We start from the raw sequence: 24,494 nt of genomic DNA on the forward strand, positions 1-24,494 counted from the left end.
TCAGAAAAATGTCAGTTCAGCGCCTGCTAGGGCAATCTCTTGTTGCTAAAACAGGTCAAGGTACTCCTGTTTAAAGGCAAGTTGATTGCCCAGATGTGTAGGCACTGGTGTGGAGCCAGATGGGGTGAGGCAGGGAAAGTGTTGGGTGATCACAAGGGCAGGTCAATAACTTGGAGGACCTTGCTCAAACCTCTGCTGTCTCAGTGTGCTCACGACTGGGGTCCTAACTCAAATTCCTGCTGTCTGTTTCCTACCCAATCGTTTTCTCAGTGTTCCCTGCCTGGTGGCACTTACGCAGGTGCCCTCTCACAATAGCCCCTGCTCCAGCAGGGTCCTGGATCCAACGGGATCCGAAAAGTCAAGGTCAAATTCCCACCCACCCACTAGCCTCTAACTGGTCTGCAGAGTTCACAGAAGCCAGCTGGCTGGCTCGTTTTGGGCAGTTGGTGTAGACCAAGAGAGCTTGGCTAAATTCCCCACCTGTGGGCACACCCTTAGGTGCTCTCCAGGATAATCAGCAAAGCCCCAGTAAACACAGATAAGATCCTACTGGCCTTTCTCCTGCTAGGTTAGTTCCTCAACAGCTCGCCTGATAGCTCAGGGTGATGGCTGGATCCAAGGTGGTGCCCTGAGGACACAGGGCTTTGGTGGAGGTTGAGATGTGTGGTTGTGGAGCTGCAAGGGGGCTGGGGGAAGGGGAGGAAAGCAAGGGACTAGGGGGTAAGGAGTGCAGGGCTTGGATACTATCACCAAGAGGTGGGGACGGGGCTTGGGCGCTGCTGGGGGTTTATGCAGCAGCAACCTGTGTGTTAAGGGTCACACAGGTGTGGGTTGCAGGGGGGTCACAGTGTCGGGTAGTCTTCCTTCCTCTGGGGTCTCACAGTCTTCACTCCTCTGGAGTTCCCCAGTAGGTGGCTGGCTGTTGTTCTTCCCGGGTCTCTTCCAGGCCCCTCTCACGGTAGAACCCCATCTGGCGGCAGTGTTCTCCCGTCTGGCAGCAGCGTTCTTGGGCTGTGTCGCTCTCGCTGGCGCTGCCCCAGCTTCTTGTTTTAAGGAGACTGAAAGAGAAGCACAGAAGGGAACACAGGATTTCTCAAAATGGGATTTTATTTTAAGTGTTTTGGGCTAGTTGTGTACTCTTCTGACCCATAGTTTTCCAGTGATTCAGGACAGAGTGCTGCATAGTTTTCCTAACCTGTCATTTTTATGGGAGCAGATTGGAATTGGTAGAAGAAAAATGCCCATAAACCAATATGAGCAATGAGTTGTAAAATTATATTAAAAGTGGTTTATCCTATATGTACTGCATTTCCTAGATTTTTGGAATTTCTTAGTCATTCCTAATTTGGAATTTCGATGCTGCTTCCTAATCTGTATGGACTCCTGATAGTATAAGTATAGTGTATAGTAGGTCATGCTGCTAACTCAAAAGTGGTTTCAATCTACCAGCTGCTCTGAGAGAGAGATAGGTATTTTTTTCCCTTAAACATTTATAGCGTCAGAAATCCATTATAGGATTGCTGAGTTGGACTTGAAGATCCATAGGAGAAAATGAACAGTCTCCTCCTGTGTGATTTACAGCCTCTGAAAACCCTCTGGAGAGGAACTCTGAGTTTATTTCAACTCCACAGCAGTGAGTTTGAGTTTTGAGAATAGGTGGATGAGCCCATCAGATGAGTTTTAATTTAGATTTTTTTCTTTTTAACTTCTGTAAGTTCTATTATCTCTTTTACCATACTTTATAAATTTTATTTTGCAACTTCAAAGCTAACTTTTTTGCCTTTAAACATATCAAATAAGATTTTTTAAAATCCTGTGATTAGTTATTTTTTTATTCAATAATATGTAGAAATTGTGTAACGTTATACTCAGCAAATTTAGTGCGAAAATAAGAACTTAAAATATATATGTTGTGTACTGTCGAGTTGGAATCAATTCCTGATTGACTTCAGTGGGTTTGCAGAGGCAGTAAATTGGACTGGATATTGTCCATCTTTCTCTCACATAATAACTGGTGGATTTGAACCATGTGCCCGTGGGTTGACATAATTCCTTACTACTAAGCTATCAGAACTCCCACTCATAATATAGGTACTACTTATAAATCTTCAAAATACAGATTCATAAATTACATGCTACCAAAATGAGAATTAGAAAGTAATTAATTTTAAAAAGCAGAAGTTACATATAATACAGAAATGAAGGTGGAAAATATGAAAGAACAGTATCTAAATATACTTTTATATTCATGAGACACAGTTTTAAAAAGCAAAAGAATGCATTTTTATTAAAGGCTAATATATACACATTGATAGGGGAGGTAGAGGGATTGACTGTGGTGATGTGTAGGAGCTTTCTAAAGTACTAGTCACATTCTGAATGTTCTGTATTGATTGTGATTATATATATGCATCCACATGTCTACATGTGTATATAGGTACATGAGTAGATGTGTACAATTCTATCTTATGTATGATTTATTTCACTTAGCCTTATTTTTTTCAAAGTTCACATATATCACTGTGACTCCAATTGTCATTTCTTCATTCTAATTTAAGTTCTGATACTCCTTTATTTGCTATGTACTACAGCATTTATTTGTCATGTATCTCTTGATAAACATTTGAGCTGTTTCCATAGGTTCTTTGACTAATGTTGTAGTAAACATGTGTTGTTGAAATGAACTAAGTTTCTGAATCTCTACATTCAGTTGTGATTATATGTTTAGGAGTAGAATTGTTGGCTCCTGTAGCAATTCTTTTCTTAGCTTCTTCAGGAACTAAATTGTTTCCACAGTGACTAAGCCATTTTGCATTCCAACCAGAAATGCATGAGTGTTCCAGTTTCCACATATTCTCACTTACACTTGTTATTTGGGGTGAAGGGGGTTTTGTTGTTGTTGCTGTTGGGTTTTTTGTTTATTTTTGTTTTTTTATGATAGCCAATTTAGTGGGTTCTGGGTACATAATGGTTGTAATTGTGTTTTACTAGTGACTTATGATGCTAAACATCTTTTCTTTTGCTTATTGCCTATTTACATATCTGTATAGGAATGTTTATTCAAGCTGTTTACACATCTTAAAAATTGGGTTTCTGTTTTTGTTGTCAAGTTTAGGAGTTCTATATATATATCATTATGTGTTACCCTGTCACTCACTAACTGAGAAAAGTTGGAATCCCAGAACACTTGACAATTCTTATATGAAACCTGTAGCTATTGTCTGAACAGAGCAAGGGAATATCACAAGGTTTAAAATCAGGAAGGGTATACATCGGATTGTATCCTTTCTCCTTACACATTCGATCTGTATTCTGAGCAAATATTTCAAGAAGTGAGGCTCTATAAAGAAGACTATGGGATCAAGATCAGAGGAAAACTCCTCAACAACCTGCATTGTGCAGATGACCCAATTTTACTTACTTAAAGTTGAGATATGAAAGCCTTACTGCAGAATATCAAAGACGACAGCCTTCAGTATGGATTTCAACTTAATGTAAATAAAAATCCTGACACTAGACTGATAGCAATATAATGATAGAGAAAATATTGAAATCATTAACAGTTTCATCTTTCTTGTACCCCAAATGAACATCCTTAGTACCAAAGTACTAAGTACAGGAGACCAGGAGACATATTGTATCGGCCAAGTATGCTGTCAGGGACATCTCTAAATTACTGAGGAGCTGTGATGTCACTTTGAATAGTAAGGTGCGCCTTTTTCAGACCATGATCATTTCAGTTACTTGCCACACAACTGAGAGCTGGATAATGATAACAGTGATAGAAGAAGAATTGATGCATTTGAGCTATGGTGTTAGGGTACTGATTATCATATGGATTGCCACAAGAACAAACAGCAATGTCTAGGAGAAATGTGCTCCTTGGAAGCAAGGAAAGCCAAACTTTGTCTTGCATACTTTGGGCAGGTTGCTAGGAGACTCTATTCCTTGGAGAGGGACATGCTGCTTGAAAAGGTGAAAGGTCAGAAAAAAGAGGAAGACCCCTGATAAGATGGATTGACATGATGGGCTCAAGTGGTCATAGATGATGAGGATGGCACAGAATAAGACAAGGTGTAGATCTCTTGCTCATAGAGTTGTTATGAGTCGTACATGGCTTGACGGCACCTAACAACAACACTCATTAATTGACATCAAGTTGGAATCAACTGATAGTTGACCCTCCAACAGACTTTCAGAAGCTTTAACTCAGACAGGAGGAAATTGCCCACGTTTCTCTCAAGGAGCAACTGGCGGATTTGAGCTGCTTGCCTTTGGGTTAGCAGCACAACTTCATGCTGACTAGGCTACCAGTTTATCTAATGTATGATTTCCAAATATTTTTCCCCATTCTGTAGGTTCTCTTTTTACTTTCTTGATAATCTTCTTTGCTCCACAGAAGTTTTAAATTGTTGAGGTCCAGTTTGTCTTTGTATTGTTTTGTTGCTCATTTCTTTGGTGTCATATCTAAGAACTCATTACAAAAATAAGGTTCAGACATTTTACCCTTCTATTTTTCTTTAAGACTTTTCTCTCTTTACCTCTTATATGTAGATATATGATCCATGTTCATTCTTTGACTTTTAATGGAAGATTATGTTAAATCTGTAGACTGTTCTGGGTAGTAGTGACTTCTTAACAATATGATACCATCTAATTCATGAACATGAATTTCCTTTAATTTAGAACATCTTTAATTTTACTCAGCAGCATTTTATATTTCTGTGTATATAAGGCTTTCATATCCCTGATTAAATGTATTTGTAGGTAGGTTGGTATTTTTTATATTTTGTTTTCAAGCTTAACCTTACTGTTTTTAGTATTATTTATTAAATTGTGTTTATGTCTTTTATAGTCTCTTTGTATTTGTATATTATAATAATGGAAGAAAATCTTTACCTCAAAGGTTGTTGGAACTCTTAACTGAATTGTTTTGCCTCTATATATAGTCATTTTGGAACTGGATGAACAAACTACTCAGAACACTGTTTGAGAAATCAAGTGACCGGCAACGACCAGTGCCTATAACCAAGTCCAGGGATCCATTAGGTTTTTGTTGGTGGATTACTACTCATTTAGCATCATTTTATCAATTTGATCGCCATGGTGTACCAGATAAAATGGTAAGATATGATTTTAAACTTTCTCATACTATTAATGTGTGATTTTGTAATGTTTTTTAGAACATTATAAAGTAAGTGAAGAGAAGCAACAACAAAATCCTATTGTATCTTGACAGAGAAATTTACCTCCTAGCGTAGAAGCTTTGGACTTTGCTATCAGTTTCTTAAAAATGGATAAAATTAACATTTTTAATATTTTTTAATAAAAAGAAAGAACTTGTAGAAGGCTTGAAATATAATCCTGGCTCCACTAATAAGTAGGTTTTGATTTTTAGTAAAAAGAGTAAATAATTTTACTTGCCACAGGGTAAAGCATTTCTCAAAAACTATTTCTTCTGTATAATACTTTTATATAGGAACTTTTTGCAAAGGTATTTTAATCTACGAAAAATAATAAAGATTTTTTAAAATAAAATATTGTTAACTGTAGTGTCAACTTTTAGAATATAACATTTTTTAGTGTTTTTTAAAAGTACTTAAGAACAAAACCACCTAGTAGATATAGTTATCTGCAGCATGTTCTTGTGTCATTTCATCTGCCTTTGTTGTTGTTTGTTGTTGTTATGGGCCATCGAGTTGCCTGCAATTCATAGCGACCCTATCTGCAACAGCCCTAAACCCTTCTCTATCCTGTGCCAATCTTATTGTCTCTGACACACCTATCCCCATTACCCCAGTCACTGAAGCAATCCATCTCATCAAGGGTCTTCCTCTCCTATGCTGTCCCTCCATCGTCCCAAGCATGACGTCCCTCTCCATGGACTGATGCTGCTTTGCATGTCCAAAGTATGTCATATGGAGCTTCAGAATCCTTGCCTCCGTGAAGCAGCCTGGCTTCACCCTTTCCAGGACAAATTTGTTTGTTCTCCTAGCAATCTATGGTATATTCAGTACTCTTCTCTAGCACCACAGCTGAAAGGCATCAACTCTCCTTCTGTCATCCCTAGTCATTGTCCAGCTCTCTGATGCACAGCAAGTAATTTCAAAGAACATGGCCTGGATCAGGCACACCTTAATCTCCAGACTGACATAATTTCTCTTCAGAACTTTGGAGAGGTCTCTGACAGCAGATTTTCTCAATGCAATTGGTCTTTTAATTAAAAGTCAGCTTGACTGTACTTTTTAAATTTTTCATTTTTACAGAGTGTTTTCGGAAGGAGGAGTGGCATCCACTTCCGTAACCCTATGAACCTGGAAAGAGGATGAAAGGCACCCAAGCGTCAAGGACTCTCATTCATAGGGTCGCTATGAGTCACCTGCGACTTGACAGCACTTAACAACAACAGAATATTTAACCAAATTGCCTTATTATAAGACCCACTTTTGAGATTTTTTTAACTCCAGGGTTCCAGGTTTCTGTATATGAATCCTGGAGGTCTTGATTTCATAGATGTGATGTAGCTTTTGAGATTCCTGGCTTTAATTTTTTTCTGGCTTTGATCCTTTGTTGGGCTTGAGAATTTATGAAATATTGATGGATTTGAAAGACATCTTTCTTTGAAAGACTGGATAGGGTTTACTCTGAGGAATTATTTAACCTAACATTGCTAGAGCTAGAACTAAAACTAAAAAGAACCTAAAGAGGTCCTATGAGTGATCATCTAATAATAAAAGAATTCTAAAAGTAAAATAATGTCAGAAGGTATTCTGAAAAATTCCACAGAGCTCAGAATCAGTATAGTTATATTAGTTTTACAGGTTAATAAACTACACAGTAATTAAATGCTCTCTTAATCATTTGAACAAATTTAATATTGGGGATCTCAGAGGGTCACAATTTATGAATTGGTCCTTGATAGGTTAACCATGATATGCTAACCAAGGATGCTGGTGACATAGTAGTTAAGCACTTTTCTACCATCTGCTCCATGATATAGAAATGTGACAACTGATTTTCACAGATGTATTACCTCAGAAACTCCATGGAGTCACTGAATCTGAATTGACTTCACAGCAGCACCTTTGCCTTTTTTGGGGGGAGGGGGAGAGGGTTAGTGTAACAATTCCTTTAATTGTGTTCTTGACAAAGAATACTAAATATCCTATGGGCTGCCAAAAAAACAAATACGTCTGTCTTAAAGGAAGTGCGATCAGATTATTCCTTAGAAACAAGTATAGTGAAACTTGGTTTCACATACTTTGCATGTGTTGTCATGCTGGGAAATGTTGAAGGTTGACGAAAGAGAATGGTCTCAACAAGATGTGTTGACATATTGACTACAACAGTGGGATGGAGCATGTCAGAGATTGTGATGATGGCGCATGGTAGGACAAGGTGCCAGCCTGTTGCTCAGCATTGCTGTGCGTCATAAGCAGCTTGACCGCACCTAACAACAGGGTAGCCATGTATGCCAATTTGACAGGGACTATCCTTCCCAATTTATGACTATTTCCTTTTCCTATCTAGTTAATTTCCCCTTAACTCTCAAAATTATCTCAGCATGTTGTTAAATTATTCAGTCATTCTAATCTATGATTTTACTGGCATTTTTGTGCATTTCTTTCAGATATTACACAGGATGTTAATTTGAGTGTGGAGTATGTTTAGATCAAAATTTTGAAAATTGCCTAAATTATTTTTTTCCTTTTATGATGTATTTGCATAGGCAACTACAATGAGAAAATGGTTATGCAGTAAGCATACTTCGTTCTATTAAAGAGTAATCTGGTGTGAGAGCATGATATGAAGTAATAATGGTTATTCATATGTTCTTCAGCAGAGAAATGCCTCTAGTGCTGTGATAATCATGGAGATGTTACAGTTTTCAAATGTGAACTGCTTTGCCCTGAAGGTTAATGTGAAATCTTTGCATTTTAAATAGGTTTCAGATGTAGTTAATTATTTTTTATTTTGAATGTTCCTGTAATGTGGACTTTTTGCAGTATGTGGAATTAAACTACAAAACTAGTCAATTTCTTAGGATAAGCATTTTAGGAAATTTTGGTATCTCACTTTTCATAACTAGAGGCTTTAGATTTTCATATATTTCTATTTAATGCTTTTCTTTCAGCTTATATGAGAATATGTTATCCTCTCACAATCTCACTTAGCTATTTTAAAACCAAATAGGGTTTGAAGAGTGAAACCACTTTTGGACATTGCAGGGGTCAGTTTAACACTACTTTTCCTGCCCGGAACAGTGCAATCACTCAGGCTAGCCGATGCTCATCTTTGAAACGTCAGAAATGACGACTAGATAAAAATGTGAGATACAAGCTTAAAATGAAATTCGTACCAGGCCACCTCGTCCGTTGGAAATGGAGCGAGGAGTTCTATTTTATACTCCTGGTGAAGATGCCTTCAATATTAATGTTTCAGTGAGTGTCTTAGTTTTGATGATAGTATAAGAAACATAAAACATATCTCCAGACTGATGACTTCTATTTCATCAATTATAAACTTGAGATAGGGATTAACTTCATATATAGAAAAAATACTGTGACTGCTGATGAACTTAAAAATTCCTTTTGAAAAATTTGCATTCCTTTTCTCAGATTTTTTTTTTTAAGTTCTGTTATAACTGTCATTTTCCCTTTGAACAAAGATTATTTTTGCTTTACAGTAAAAAACCCCTGACCTATGTAGTTGCAACTCCTCTGGTTAGAATCACATTACTTATTCCTGTGATTCAAATACCTTGATAAGACAGCAGTTGAAGTACACTTCTTAACAATATTAAGTGACAGAGACAAACTTGAATTGCTCAACCCTCACATGTTCTTCTGACTTGGCAATAAATGGCTACATTTTTAAAATAAAGAATGAGGTAGAAAATTAATTCCTGAAATTTATGTAGAAAGTTTGGGACGTTTTGGGAGCTATCCCCTCAAACTTTATAGTCAGCCATAAAACTCTCTCAGAAAGAAAAGAAGTTTTCTCTATCCGTACTATAAATACACTCTTTCAGGACTTTTAATTAGTTATTTCCTCAAGAAACATTCATTTCATGGAAAATAAGTCTCAGGAAAGTTAAGTACACAGTGTGTGAATTCAGATCCACGTTTGATGGGACCCTAAAATTATGTAAGAAGAAAGCATCACTGCTTACTATAACAACTTCTAATAAGATTTATACTGGATTGGAATATATTCATGCACCACATTACATTTGTTAGACAACATTCATGGTTCTATGAGGTCAGACTCATTGTTGTCCAGGTAAAACTGACTTATAGCTCGGTCTTCAGTGAAATTTTAGAAGCTGCAAATTTCACAGAAGGAAATTGTCTATCTTTTTCCCTCAGAGCATATGGTGAGTTTGAACCAGGAGGGGGTTGCTGACTTAACAGTGTACCTCCTTTATGGACCATGCCATCAGAGCTTCCATACATATATAGCTTACCAGAGCTGTCTTGATAGTCATAATAAATGTCAAACTGCCTTTTATTGTGTTCAGTTTTCAGAAGAGTTCACCATGTAACAGTGTGTGCTTCAACTTGTGTCAATGTCCTGTATCACTCATCCTTTTTTAGTACTGTAGTATTCACTCTTTTTAACTTTCTACTATGAAATATATCTTGGCTCTCAGACATAGCAAAACCAATGTTAATGATAGTAGCAAGAACAAAGTAAAAGTAAAGATTTAAAAGATAACAAAGGTTATTAAGCAGCACAAAGATGAAAAATCAGTGGTTTTCGCATTTTAGATTAAAAAACCAAGAAGATCCTCAAAAACAAAGAAATTCTATATATTAAAGAATTGACTCTACTTAAAGGCTCACTTTAAAATTCAAGAGGAACCTCTGTCATATATATATAAATTGCTAATCATGCGAACTGAGGACCAAACACAAATGTAAATCCCTCAGAGCACACTGGTCATCACTTTGAAGTCACAAAGCATGTTTGAGATGTATAAAGCAGGTCTTACTATGATAGAGGGAGCTGTGATGGCCTAGCTGGTAAGGAGTTGCACTGCCATTGATCTGCTTCAGGACACAAAGATGGGCAGTCTTCTTCCAAGTGATTTATATCCTCCAAAAACCCACTGGATGGTCAGCTATGAGTTGGTTCTGACTCCATGGTATAAAACAAACAAACAAAACCAGATCTAATTCCATGGTACAGGAGGAAATTGTCTCTCCTTCTTCGGCAGAGCATCTGGTGGATTTGAACCATGTACCTTTGGGATTGCAATACAGCTTCTTGCCACTAGGCCACCAGAACTCCCCTGTTTTTTTTTTAAAAGTACTATTAGACATTCAAGAAATTTGCACTGATTTATGAAGATAAAATATTTCCAGATCACATTTAATTCACTATACCATAATTTTAAATATGTGTAATGAAGAGTGGTAATTTTGATATAACCCTGTATCCTCCCTTTCTAGAGACAAATGGAATCAAATTGGAATTTTGTAGAAGAACTGCTGAAAAAGTCCATCAGTGTTCAGGTAAGGCAATTTATGTGCTTTGCTAAAATTTTAAGTTGTAGATTTCATTTATAAGGACTAAATAATCCTTAAAAATTATTTAAGTAACAGGCTTACCTTTTAAAAACTAGAGACAGAATCGTAACTATATCTTAATAAAGAATAGTGTACAATAGTTCTATTAGTGACTATTCCTTTAAAGAATTTACGTTACTAACCATAAGTTCTAAGGTAAAGGACAAAGATAATTTTCTTAGTTGGCAACTTTGACAAAATGTGTTCAAAATAAGTGGTAGATGCTTCAGAACTATAAACCATACAGAGTGGATGATAGCAAGTCTAGAAGACATGATTAGGGAGATAGTCAGTGGCATTGGAAATTCAGCTATATCCTCATCACAGCAGGAAGGTGACTTGCCTTGCTGAGCAATTTGTCTTCCGGGCTTGAATCATACTCTAACTGATAAGGCCCTAGTTTCTGAGCACTCATTTCATACCTTATCGTTTTCTTTCTGCAGAGCTGTTAATGTAGTGCTTCATGGCCCAGAGGTCAGACTTGACCTCTTTTTAAAATAGTTTTTAATATGCTGTTCACCCCATCTTTAAGCATGTTGTATTGTCGCTCTGTAGAAATTATATTAAATTTCATAATATAAGATACCATTTATGTAGGAGTTTAAAGAAAATGAAGTTGAATTTTTTTGTAATTTGGGAAATTATTCATTCTGTAATGAAAAGGTTGTTTAAAAATGAAAGACATTAAAGAGGTTGTACAGCAGTTTAAGGTTGCATTTTCTTTATATAGATGTAATACTCATATCTCTTATTAGTTTAGTAGTGTGGAGATTTCTATATCTTATCATCTTTATTAAATCTAGTACATAGTCCCTAGGGAGTTGTGCTAGCTCAAAGAAGGTGACACCTCTGATAGTTCAATTCTTCCAGCGGCTCCATGAGAGAAGGAAGGATGAGGAGTCATCTCTCAAGTGATTTATAGCTTCTAGAAACTTTTTTTGGGTAACATTTTATTGTTTAGATGAACATTGGTAGCAAATTAGTTTTCCAGTAAATAATCCAAACACAGATAGTTCTGTAACATTGGTTATAACTCCACCACGGGCTAGCACTCTCCCTGTGTCGTCCTTGGCCTCCTGTTTCCATTTGTTTAGATTACCTAACCCTTCTTGACTTCTCATCTTTGGTTCTTTTTTGTTTTCTTTTCTTTTTTATTGGTTTATATACAATAATTTGTTTACATTGTATTTTATACATTCATTTACATTTTTTTATACAGTTATTCATATATGTTCCATTTATGATGTTGTTATGTGCCATCAAGTTGCCTGCGACTCATAGCGACCCTATGTACAACAGCCCTAAACCCTGCTCTACGCTGTACCTATCTCACTGTCTCCAACACACCCCATTACCCTAGTTGCTGAATCAATCCACGTCATCGTGGGTCTTCCTTTCCTGTACTGTTTCATAAGATTATTACTATTTTTATTAATTACTGTTGGTCTATGCCTATTCTTACCTCATCTTTTAGACTCTCCATTGAATCTTTCCTCTTTACTCCTCTATTTGCCCACTAAACTCTGCCATCCTACTAATTTACACTCCCCCTTTTTTCCACCCCTCCCCCTTTCCTTTTCTCTTTTTGTATGTTTATGCACATCTTCTTAGTAATCCTTAGATTTTTTTTTTACAATGATTGCCTTGTGTAGTATTAGGCTGTGTGTGTTTATTCAGCATAATGCTATCAAGACTCTCCCATGTTCTACTATTTTACGAAATTATTGTTTCTTAGTGCTGCATAATATTCCAGTGTGTGAATGTACCATAGTTTCTCAGTCCACTCATTTATTAATGGGTGTTTGGGTTGTTTCCATTTTCTTGCTATTGAGACTAATGCTGCTATGAACATAAGTGTATATATCCCTATATTATTTTAGTTGTCAAATATTTTTATTCTGGGAAGTCTAATATCAGATAATTCAGGTTGTGATTAACCGAAACAAATCCTCAAGCTTGTTACCAGTGATTCAGAACTGACTCAGAGCCAGACCTTTTTTATTCCATAGTTATATTCTGGTTTTTTCTTTTCATTTCCTTTTCATTCTAACCATTGCCATTGACTTTGTTACTTTTCAGTTCTAACTGTTCTTCCCAAAATAATTTCAACAACTACCAAATCCATTATTATAATTAATTCATTACAGACATCTTTAATTCTATCATCTTAGCCTATTTTAAACCTGACCGAACCCACTTTTTCTCTTATCTTCTCCCTCACTGCAGCTGAATATTGCCAGAGAAAATGGCCTGACTTTATATTCTTGATCATATTACAGGCAATTCTAGAATGTTTGCTTTTCTACCCTCCAATGTTCTATTTCAGAACATCTCGTTAGCATACAGTTCAGTACATGCTGTACCTCAGTCCACCCAACTGAACGTCTTGCCTGATTTTTTGGAAAAGAAAATGATCTCTTGCCAATTATTTAGAAAATGTTGTTCAGTGCCCTTGAGTCAAGTACTACTCATAGCAACCCAATGAAAACAGATCTGAATTTATTCTATCCTGTGCCATCCTTCCTATCTTGAACATACTCAAGCCCATTGCTGCAGTCAATGTGTCAGTACATCTTGTTGAAGGTCTTTGTTTTGTCAACCCTCCAACATTCTAAGCATGATGTTCCTCTTAAAGAATAGCCTCTCCTATAGCAACATACCCAGAGCAGATGAAACAAAGTTTATCACCTTTACTTCCAAGGAGCTCTCCAGCTGTACCTTCTCCAAGACATATGTGTTTGTTCCTTTAGATATTTAGTACTCTTCTCAAACACCATAGCTCAAAGGCATCAATTCTTCTTCTGTCATCTTTAGTTATTGTTCATAGCATAGCAAATAACTAAAAAGACCATGGCCTGAGTCAGAAGCACCTTAGTCCTCAAACTGACATGAACAATAGAGAAACTTGGTGAGCTGTAGTATTCAAGGTAGAGCTAGAAGTCAATCAAAATGAGGAGAAACAACTGCAAAATCCCTTAATAGTTGGAACATGAAATGGATAAAGTATGAATGTTGGAAAATTTGAAGTTGTAATACATTAAATGGAACACATGAACATCAGACATTAGTGAGATGAGATGAACTAGCTCTGACTGCATTGAATCAGACAATCACATGGTATACTGTGCCAGGATTGTAAAACAGAAGAATGATGCTGTATTCATAGTTAAAAATTTTCAATATAATATCAACTTCTATTCCGAATCACAATATTATGAGGTATTATCCATACACATACAAAATGTACAAAGAGCTGGAGTCAGAAAATCAAAGGGGCAGAACTCAGCATTTCTTAAGCTGAAGGAACTGAAGAACAAATTCAAGCCTTGAGTTGCAATACTTAAGGATGCTTTGGGTAGAACGTTAAATGATCCAAGAAGATGGAAAGAGTACAGAGTCATAATACCAAAAGGAATTGGCAGACACAGAAATATTTTATGAAACAATGTATGAGCAAGGACCTATGGTAATGAAGGAAGAAGTTCAAGCTGCTCTGGAAGAATTGGTAATAAACAAGGCTCCAGAAATTGATGGCATGCCAGTGGCTCTGGATGTACTAACTAAGTTGTGCCAAGAAATCTGGAGGACAACCACCTAGCTAACTGACTGAAAAAGATTTATATTTGTTCCCATTCCAAAGAAAGGTTATCTGACAAAGTGTGGAAATCATTGATACCACATGCAAGCAAGATTCTGCTGAAGATTATCCAAAAATGACTGGAATAGCACATCAACAGAGAACCGCCAGCAAATCAACACTCTGAGCACATCAACTGCCTTAAGTGCAGGCTGGGCTTAGAAGAGCCCGTGATACTAGGGATATTATAGCTAAAGTCAAAAGGATATTGGCTAAAAGCAGAGAGTACCAGAGGAATGTCTATCTGTGTTTCATTGACTATGCAAAGGCATTTGACTGTGTGAATCAAAACAAACTGTGGCTGACTCTGAGAAGAATGGGAATCCCAGAACATATGTGGGACCCATACTTGGACCAAGAGGCAGTTGTCAGAACAGAGCAAAAAGACACTGCATGCTTCAAAATTGGGAAGGGTAAGCACCAGGAATGTCTTTTATGTCCATACTTTTTTAATCTATATGCAGAACAAATTATCCGGGAGGCTGGGCTCTATAAAGAAAATTGTGGCATCAGGATTGGAGGTAGACTCATCCACAATCTGCGTTATGCAGATGACAGAACCCTGCTTGCTGAAACTGAGGAGGACCTCAAGTCCTTGCTGCAGAAGGTCAAGGACTGCAATCTTCAATATGGATTGAAGCTCAACATCAAGAAAACAAAGATTCTCACCACTGGGCCAATTGGTAGCATCATGATAGATGATGAAGAAATTGAGATTGTTAACAGCTTCCGTTTCCTTGGCTCTACAGTCTACAGTTTTGGTACCAGCAGCCAGGAAATTAAAAGACGTATTGCCTTGGGGAAGTCTGCTGTCAGAGACCTCTCTAAAGTACTGAAGAGCAACAATGATAGTTTGGAGTCTAAGGTGTACTTGTTACAGACCATGGTCTTTACAGTCATTTGCTATGCATTGGTCATAATGCTCTCTGATTTTGCACCTGGTGGCAAAGTTCGCTGCAAGTGGGAAGCTCACCTGAAGGAGATCTTGCTCTGCCTCTGGTCCTTTTCTGGTGCCTACAGCGGAAAATTTCATCAGTAGGGGAGCCCACCAGGAGGGACACTCACTCTGCCTATGATCTTTTCCTGGTCTTTAAATGTAGGTTTCACATTATTTAGTCATTGGACTATTAATGCCAACCTTTTAAAAAGGACTTTGCATTCATAGTACATGAACTAATAATGATATCTATCTTCCATCGTTTTCTCTGCCTTCTTACCCTACCTACCTTATTGTATTTATAATTGCTTGAATTTATCTTGCTTGTTTTCAGTGTCCTCTTTTAATCTATTCCTCAAAAGTGTAAGCTCTTTATCAGTGCATATACCATGTCTAGTTTGTTTATTGCTCTATGTCTAGTACTCACTCTAGAGCAATGCCTGGTATATTATAAGCTCTAAATAAATATTTATTGACTTTAGAAGTTTGTGAAGTTTTTTAAGAAACAATTGTTTTATCATAGGAAATTGTTGCTGGTTTTGCTCTTCTTAGTTGCTTTCCTTTTGCTTCTATGTTATGACAACTTTGTGTTTTGGATTAATTATGTGTATAGTTTTTTCTCACTTTGTTTTCTCCTATCACTGCTCCCCAAAAAGTTGAAATATTTGTACTCTGTTAATCATCTGATTTTAAAATGGACAGCCATTTTAATCCTGCTGAAGAAACTGAACAAAGTACTTAAATATGACCAAACCCTATGCATTTGAATTCATCTTAATTATTTGATCATTTTTTTTTGTACTTCATTTCTTCTCATTTACTACCCTGTTGAATTATGAGGCACTTTGTAGGTTTTAAATAATTTAGTTAAAAGTTAGGAGGAATTATGTAATTATCATTATTTGATTATATCTGTAGTCTTTAAGATAAGGTTTTAGAATATTTTACACTTATTTAGATCCTTTGAAGATAATAATGGATATGATTTTCTGATCTATATTCCTTTTCTTCTTTAGTAGCACATTATTCAGTACAATATCAAGAGGGTTTTTTTTAATGCCACAGCCCATTTATTCTCTCATAACTTTGGTTTGCTTTTCAGGATGGTATACTGGAAGAGCAGCTACGAATGTTTCTTCTTTGTTGTTTAACACTGTGCCATTTCTGGGAGCCAAACATCACAATTGTCACAATTCTGTGGGAATCTTATAGTAAGAATCTAGTAAGTTTTTCAAGTTTTTCGAGGTATTTGAATAATTTGTTCATGAATTAGAGGAATGTTTTTGTAGTTTTGATTATAAATAGTTCTAGATTTTCTGAAATAACTAAATTTTTATGCAAAGTATACTGGAATAGACTTTTTAAGAAAGATATTGAGCTAGAGAGTTGAAAATATTAGAAGAAAAAGTCTTTCACATTTGTTAATAGAGCATTGACTTTGGAGAAAGCATTAGATTTCTCTTTTTCTCAAGTTGTCATCCGTAAATATTTTCTATATGATGCTAACAATTTTTGTATGTTTGTGGAACATTGAACAAGCATTGTCATCATGAATGTGATACATTTTTCACACTTGTGTAGATTACAGCTTGTTGGGCAAGTACATACATTGTGGGAAAAATGTTAAGACACTGAAAACCTAGAGGAGACAGTGTTTAACCTCGGATATTCAATCAGGAAGAGTCTAAAGTTCTGAACTAGGTCCTAAGTTTGTTGTTATGTACCGTCAAATTGGAACCAACCCATAGCTGACCCTTCAGTGGGTTTTCAGAGGCGAGGAGGAGATTGCCAATTCTTCTCTCATGGAGCAGCTGGTGGCCTCGAACTGTGTGCCTTCAGGATTGAAGCATAGCTTTTTGCCACTAGGCCACTGGCACTTCGAGGTCCGAAGGCAGTGAAATAAAATTTTCATGTTGTTAAGAAGACCATCAAGGAAGAAAGAATATTATGGGCAAATATTTGAGCGACTACAAAAGCATGATCTGTTCCTAGTTCTGTGTTGGGCCTGGTTTGATTGTGAATAATGGAAGGAGATATGGAGAATCTGGAAGGGAGGTTGGACCTAGACTATGAACAGTTAAATTCTGATAGAGGATATTTGGGGAAACAAGGGTGTGATATGTTAAGTATGTGTTTGAGAAATATTTTTTCCTGGATTTTAAATGATAAATAGAGAGCAGGTAAGGTCTATCACTGTGGTATAAGCAAATAATGCTATGCATGAGTTGTAGTTTAGGAACAACAAATTAAGAAAGGAAAGGAAAACTAATAAGATAATATTTAAAAAGGTAGAAATAAAGAACTTAGTTACTTTAGATCATGTGAGAGATATGTGTATAGATTAGATTTGTATATATTATAAAAATTATTAAAATTAAAATCAAGGATTACAACAGACCAATAGGAACAATGATTTCACTTCTGGGGAAAGAATATGTACAAGATGAATCTGAAGTATCTTGTTATACCAGAAAGCAAGGAAAGTACTACAGTAAATCAGAGTTTTTTTCTAAAGGACGTAGTAGACAACTTGAAAGGGTTGCATTGCCCAAAACTGGTACAGTTGGAATATACGATACAGTAATAAAAGCAATGGATTTAAAGCATACCAAATGAATTTAAGTCCTTCTGTTTATGATGCTTTAATAAAAGTTAGTGCTCTAGAAAAAAAATTCCTTTTTTCTGAAAATTGTAAAGGAAAATACAAATGATATATTACACTAATCAAATATTTGATGAACTAATAAATTTTGAAGGAATAATAAAATTAGAAAATCTTCACTGTGTTCATCTAATGACACTAAGCATTGGGGTAAAAATTCATTAAGTAAAAGACTGATGGAGATCACTGTGAGAGTTGGGTTTGGCTGACAACCTGATCATCTTAATACTACAGAACAAATGACAGAAATTGCATATTCCCTAATAAGATACAATAGGAGTTAGCCACCACTATCAATGAATTACTCTTACTAAAAAACTTAATCTAAATCTGGTAAGTCTCTAACTAAAGACACCAATTTACAGACAAAATAATAAAAGAATATGCTAGAAAATATAAGCTGCTAAAGTCACATGGGAAAGAGTAAAAAAAATGACTCATTTTTCTTTACTATTTTTTCCCCAAAATATAAATGGTAAGAAAAAGATGAGAAATCTTATATAGAGTAAAAGGGCTTCAGGAGACATTTCCATGAAATGCAGTGATCTGTGGGCAAATGTAGGTTGAAAAGACATGTTTTTGGGCTGTAGAAATTTGGACACTTTTTCATGCTATTATGAGATGCTATTAAGATACATGAGAATGTTTATATAATGTTTGTGATTAAATGGGTCAAATTTCTATTCAGCCACGTGAGATTTACAAATTTCTATTTTCATTTACTAAGAGACTTGATATTTTCTTTCCCTTTTGTGTTTTGCTCTTAGAATAGTTCTTTCAGTGTTTCTTGGCTTCCTTTGAAAGGCCTTGCAAATATCATGAAGTCCCCAATGGCTATGCTTGAAATGGTGAAGACCTGCTGTTGTGATAAACAAGACCACGACCTTTATGAATCCAGCAGTAGTTATATAATTTTTCTTTGTATTTTGGCAAAAGTTGTTAAGAAAGCACTGAAGAGCAATGGCTCTCATCCTTGGAAACAAGTCAAAGGAAGGTATGTGCTCTGTCTTTTTTTTTTTTTTTTTTGCTATGACTGCTGTGTGTTAATCATTGGGAAGTATTATGGGTTGTTATTTTCAAGTTCATTTGTGCTTGGGATTTTTGCAGTTTGTACAGTTAAAGTGTATTTCTTAATGTTGTTATATACCATCAAGTCAGAACTAACTCTTAGCTCCAGTGGGTTTCCAAAGAATGTACATTTCACAAAAGGTCATAGACTGTCTTTCTTCCTTGGAGCAGTTGAGGGATGTGAAGTGCATGCTTTTGGGTTGGCAGCACAACTGCTTACCACTAAGCCACCAGAGTTCCCTTTTCTTAATATCAGACATAAAAATAGAGAACTTCTGATCCCGCCAGTTTGTTACCGTGAGGAATACACTTAGTATCCGCAACTGATGAAGTTTTGATTTCTTATTTATCTTATCATTGCTGAGAACTGAATTTGTATATTAAATGGATGTTGTTGTTGTTGTACTATGTGCCGTCGAGTCGTTTGCGACTCATAGCGATCCTATGTACAACAGCCCTAAACCGTGCTCTATCCTGTGCCAATCTCATTGCCTCTGACACACCCATCCCGAGTACCCCAGTCACTGAATCAATCCACCTCATAGAGGGTCTTCCCCTCCTGCGCTGTCCCTCCACTCTACCCAGCATGATGTCCCTCTCTAAAGACCTGTCTCTCCTTATAACATGTCCAAAGTATGTCAGACGAAGCCCCAGAATCCTTGCCTCCAAGGAGCAGCAGCCTGGTTTAATCCTCTCTACGATGAATCTGTTTTTCTTGGCAGTGCATGGTACATTCAATACTCTTCTCCAGCACCACAGCTCAAAGGCATCAATTCTCCTTCTATCCTCCCTAGTCATTGTCCAACTCTCTGATGCATAACAAGTGATTGCAAAAACCATGGCCTGTATCAGGCAGACCTTAGTCTCCAGAGAGACACTGTTGCTCTTGAGTATTTTGGAGAGGTTCTTAACCGCAGACTTCCCCATCGCAATACGTTTTTTGATTTCCTGGCTACTGGTGCCAAGAGTGTTGACCTTGGAGCCGAGCAAACTGAAGCTGTGAACAATCTCAATTTCTTCACCATCCATCATGATGCTACCGATTGGTCCAGTGGTGATAATTTTTGTCTTCTGGACATTGAGCCTCAGTCCATATTGAAGGCTGCAGTCCTTGACCCTCTGCAGTAAGTGCATGAGGTCCTCCTCAGTTTCAGCGAGCAAGGTTGTGTCATCTGCATAACGCAGATTGTTGATAGATCGTCCACCAATCCTAACGCCACGTCTCTCCTCATAGAACCCCTCCTCTCGGATAATCTGCTCTGCATACAGGTTGAAAAGGTATGGAGACAGGACACATCCCTGACGTACACCCTTCCCAATTTTGAACCATGCAGTGTTGCCCTGCTCTGTTCTGACGACTGCCTCTTGGTCCAAGTATAGGTTTTGCATTAGCACGATTAAATGTTCTGGGATTCCCATTCTTCTCAGAGTCAGCCACAGTTTGTTATGATCCACGCAGTCAAATGCCTTTGCATAATCAATGAAACACAGATAGACATTCTTCTGGTATTCTCTGCTTTCAGCTAAGATCCATCTAACATCAGGTACAACATCCCTAGTACCACGACCCCTTCTAAACCCAGCCTGGATGGATATTAGGAAAAAAATGTTTTGTTCCCAGAATGATGTAAATTTGTTATGTAATTTGTTTCATATATTTTATCAAAACAAAGGGATAAGCATAAAAATATAAGCAGATTAGGTGACAAGCAATAGATATGTTTGTGTTCTTTGACCTTAGAACTTCCATACTTACTGCTTCTGTGGATGAAAACTGACCAGAGTGTAACAGAACCAGATACTAACTCTGATGTTCTAATTGAGGAGTATGCCTTCCTTTCGTTTTTGGAGTTGTCTAGAAGAAGCCTTTTAGCCTATGATTTCCTTTTTTTTTCAAGTGTTTTTTACTTGTGTCATGGTTTATGAATTCTAATTATCTTCCTGTGTCTGTTCCTTTTGACTCTTAGCTTCTTTCCTAGTAGTCCTTTTCTGCAGGAGTATAGTACACCATCATCTGCCCCTTGCCCAGCATAGAGTCTTAGGGAGCAGAATACTTTTTCTACTTAGAGGACTTTGCAAGAATCACTAAATGAAATTCCTGTTTGAATCCCACAGTGAAAAATTCTTATAAAATTATAGTCATACAGTTTGAAGGGGGTTTTTTTGTTTGTTTGTTTGTTGTTGTTTCAGACAACTCATAGCAACCCTATTATGAACAAAAGACCTGAACATTTGTGTAACTTTTGTCGTTTCTCCAAATTAATAGTTTCTCGAGGCAAGCTGTTTCGGAAGTGGATGCCACTCCTGCTTCTGAGCTTGTTTTAATTGGGTAGCTTCCACCACGGGTAACCATTATTGCATATAAATTTTTAACAGAACTTTTTCTTAAACTTAAGTGACTATAGCTTAAACAATAGGTTTTTCCTTCTTTCATCTGCTAGGGTTGGTTTTAGTTCTTAAGGCATTTTATGGTAGATGCAATAGTAATAGAACTTTATTGCTACAAGAAATCGTTGTAATTCGTCCAATAGTTTGTTTATTATTAAACTTCTTGTCATCATGCACTGTAATGGGCCTGGTGTGGGATACAAAGATAATGAAACAGATCTTTATTTCCGGGAGGTTATCAGCTCTAACACTCTTTTGAATAAGCATTTAACCTCATGAACATTAATCATTTCTGCCCTGCATTAATCAATTTTGGAAGTTATAAAATTTAACAACCATAAGTAGAATTCAAGATGAATTGTTTTTTTTCTTTCTTCTAAGCCCTTAATTGACGAAAGAAAAATATATCAAGTCTTAAATTACATTGAATAGTATTGATGAACGTATGAAATATTATTTCTACATGATTAATCTTGGACTTTTGAACACAGTTTTTCTTTACAAAAGGTAAAAATAATTTTTCCAGCTTCTGGAATTAATTGCCTTGGAGCATAAATAAAGCAAGAGTAGGATTTTGTGATGGTGAGGGAACGGGGCTTAAGGAAAATTGTTAATATAAAATTGCCTTGTTAAGAATGTAGTAAACAGAAATTGAACTTATACTCTAAGATTATGTATTCTTTTTTATTTACCAATAAAAATAAGAAAGAAAAATAAAAATGTCATATTTTTACCCTCCTTTAGAAAAAGCCACACAACCCTTTCCATTCACTTACATGTGATTTGCTGCATCACTGAGGAATTTGAAGGTCAGAAGAGCTGTTCTGTGAGCTTGTTATCTAAGCAGAAAAAGTGACGTGGCAGCATCAAAATGAAATATTGACTAAAAATTAAATGAGACTGTCAAAAATATTGAATGATACTTTAAAAACATATTTTTGTGAGTGGATCAATATTAAAGATTTTATTTTATTTTGTTTTGCAGAATATATTCTAAATTTCATCAAAAAAGAATGGAAGAACTCACGGAAGTTGGTCTCCAGAACTTTTTCAGCCTTTTTCTATTATTAGCTTTTGTTGCAGAGGTAGAAGATGTAGCAAGTCATGTTTTAGACCTCCTGAACTTCCTTAAGTGGGCCTCTATCACAGCTGCTCAAAGGACTCTCATTTGGAAGGGTCAGATGGCCTTCCTTCTATTGTATGTCCAGAAAAACTTGGATATTAGTGTTTTGGCTGAAAAACTTTCAAATGCTTTCCGGGAGAAAGCAAAGGAATTCTTAGTATCTAAGAATGATGAAATAGGGCAGAAACAGGCTCTTTGGACTCTTCTTTCCATTTACATTGATGGTGTCCAGGAAGTCTTTGAGACCAGCCATTGCTTGCATCCTTCCCATGAGAAACTGCTTAATGATGGATTTACTATGCTTTTACCTGCTTGTCGAGAATCTGAACTTAGGACAGTAATGAACTTTCTACAGTCTGTTCTGGCCAGAGTCAGGTATGTTTTTCAATAATTTCTCTATTTATTGATTTGTTTTAAATCACTACATTTATCGACCTTTTTTAAACTAAGCCATATTCATGAGGAAATGTAGAGAGAAGAGACAATTTTGTGCTATACTGAGGTAAATTAGTTGTTTCCAAGTTATCATTTTAAACAGAAACATGTACCTTTCACTATTGAGACTGAGACACAAAATAATTTCAATGAAGAATGTTATGGATACAAAATAAAAAAGAAAAAACATGTGCAAGAAGTAAAACTGAACTCACACCAATTCTGATATTATTAAAGTGCTACACCTCCTCCTTGCTTCCCCTTCCTCTGCCAACATTATTGTGGAGCTATTGAGAGGAGATGGCACTTCTTTCTCCGGGGGAGCAGCTGGTGGATTCAAACTGCAAGCCTCTGAGTTGGCAGTGCCAACTCCTTGCCACTAAGCCAACTGTTAAATAAGGCCCAAGTCATAGTAACCCTAAATATACAGAGTGGAGCTGTATTCCGTAAATCTTTGAAGGCTGTGATTTTTCAGAAGCTGATGACCAGACCTTACTTTTAAGATGCCTCCAAATATCTTTTAACCACTAACCTTTGGGTTAATAGATCTGTACTTAACTGTTTATGTTACCCATGGATTCCATAACTTCTATTCCTTGTCTTTATTTAATTTTTTTACAAGCTGTATCATTTCTACTTATTGTTGAAGAATCAAGCAAATTGGGGGGAGACTCAACTAGAAGTAACACTTATCACAATTAGTGCTCAGAGTAACCAGGTATACTACATCTGCCTTCTCATAACCTATTTATTTTTGAAAAATCACTAGCCAGCTAGTAACTTTTCAACTAACTGGCCATTTGTACCATTGTGTACCTTTTATACTTTGTTCTTTTTACCCTTTTTAAGAATTGGTTTACATAAAGTGATTCATGTGCATTGTTTTTTTCATGTACACTGTGTTTTATACAATCAACATATGTTGTTGTTACTGTTGTTATGTGCCATTGAGTTGCTGTGACTCTTCATGACCCCATGTACATTATCTCTGAAGCCTGCCCTTTACTGATCCAACCTCATTGACTCCGACAGACCTAATCCTATTTCTCCAGTCACTTGAGTCAATCCATCTTAACCTGGGTCTTCCTTTTTTATGCTGTTCCTCCACCCTTCCAAACGTGACAATCCTCTCTAAGGACTGATTTTTCTCCTGGCCATGTGACCAAAACGAAAAATCCTTTTTGTCTGGGAGCAGCCCAGTTTCACCTCCTCCAAGACAGACCTGTTTGTTCTCTTGGCAGTCCATGGTATGTTCAACAATCTTCTCTGGCACCACAACTCAAAGGAATAGATTCTTCTTCTATCATCCTTACTTATTGTCCAGTTCTCAGATGCTTAGGAAATAATTGTGAAGGCCATGTCCTGGATTAGGCGCACCTTAGTCTCCAGGCTGACATGGTTACTCTTCAGTACTCTGTAGAAGCCTCAGCAGACTTTTCCAGTGCTGCCTTTTGTTTTTTTTTAACTGCTGGTGCCAGAGTGTTGATTATGGAACCAAGCATGCTGAAGTTGTCAACAATCTCAGTCTCTTCTCTATCCATTATGGAACTGCTGATTGGCCCAGTGGTGAGAATCATTGCTTTCTTGATGCTGAGCTTCAATTCATATTAAAGATTACAGTCCTTGACCTTCTTCAGCAAATACCTCATGTCCTCTTCAGTTTCAGCAAGCAA

At 36.6% G+C, this 24,494-nt stretch overlaps 1 protein-coding gene across 1 annotated transcript in view; it reads left to right on the top strand.

Moving 5' to 3' along the window:
- MMS22L (MMS22-like, DNA repair protein) overlaps positions 1–24,494 on the top strand; it is a 171,441-nt gene that overhangs the window by 41,451 nt on the left and 105,496 nt on the right. The window contains exons 9-13 of the mRNA XM_006881199.1: positions 4,950–5,123; positions 10,455–10,517; positions 16,248–16,367; positions 18,575–18,801; positions 22,249–22,761. Coding sequence (XP_006881261.1) covers positions 4,950–5,123; positions 10,455–10,517; positions 16,248–16,367; positions 18,575–18,801; positions 22,249–22,761 — 1,097 coding nt within the window. The remainder of the gene's footprint in view (positions 1–4,949; positions 5,124–10,454; positions 10,518–16,247; positions 16,368–18,574; positions 18,802–22,248; positions 22,762–24,494) is intronic.

Source organism: Elephantulus edwardii, unplaced genomic scaffold, assembly GCF_000299155.1.
Source record: "Elephantulus edwardii isolate Elephantulus edwardi_28Jun2011 unplaced genomic scaffold, EleEdw1.0 scaffold00013, whole genome shotgun sequence".
Classification (NCBI taxonomy): Eukaryota; Metazoa; Chordata; class Mammalia; order Macroscelidea; family Macroscelididae; genus Elephantulus; species Elephantulus edwardii.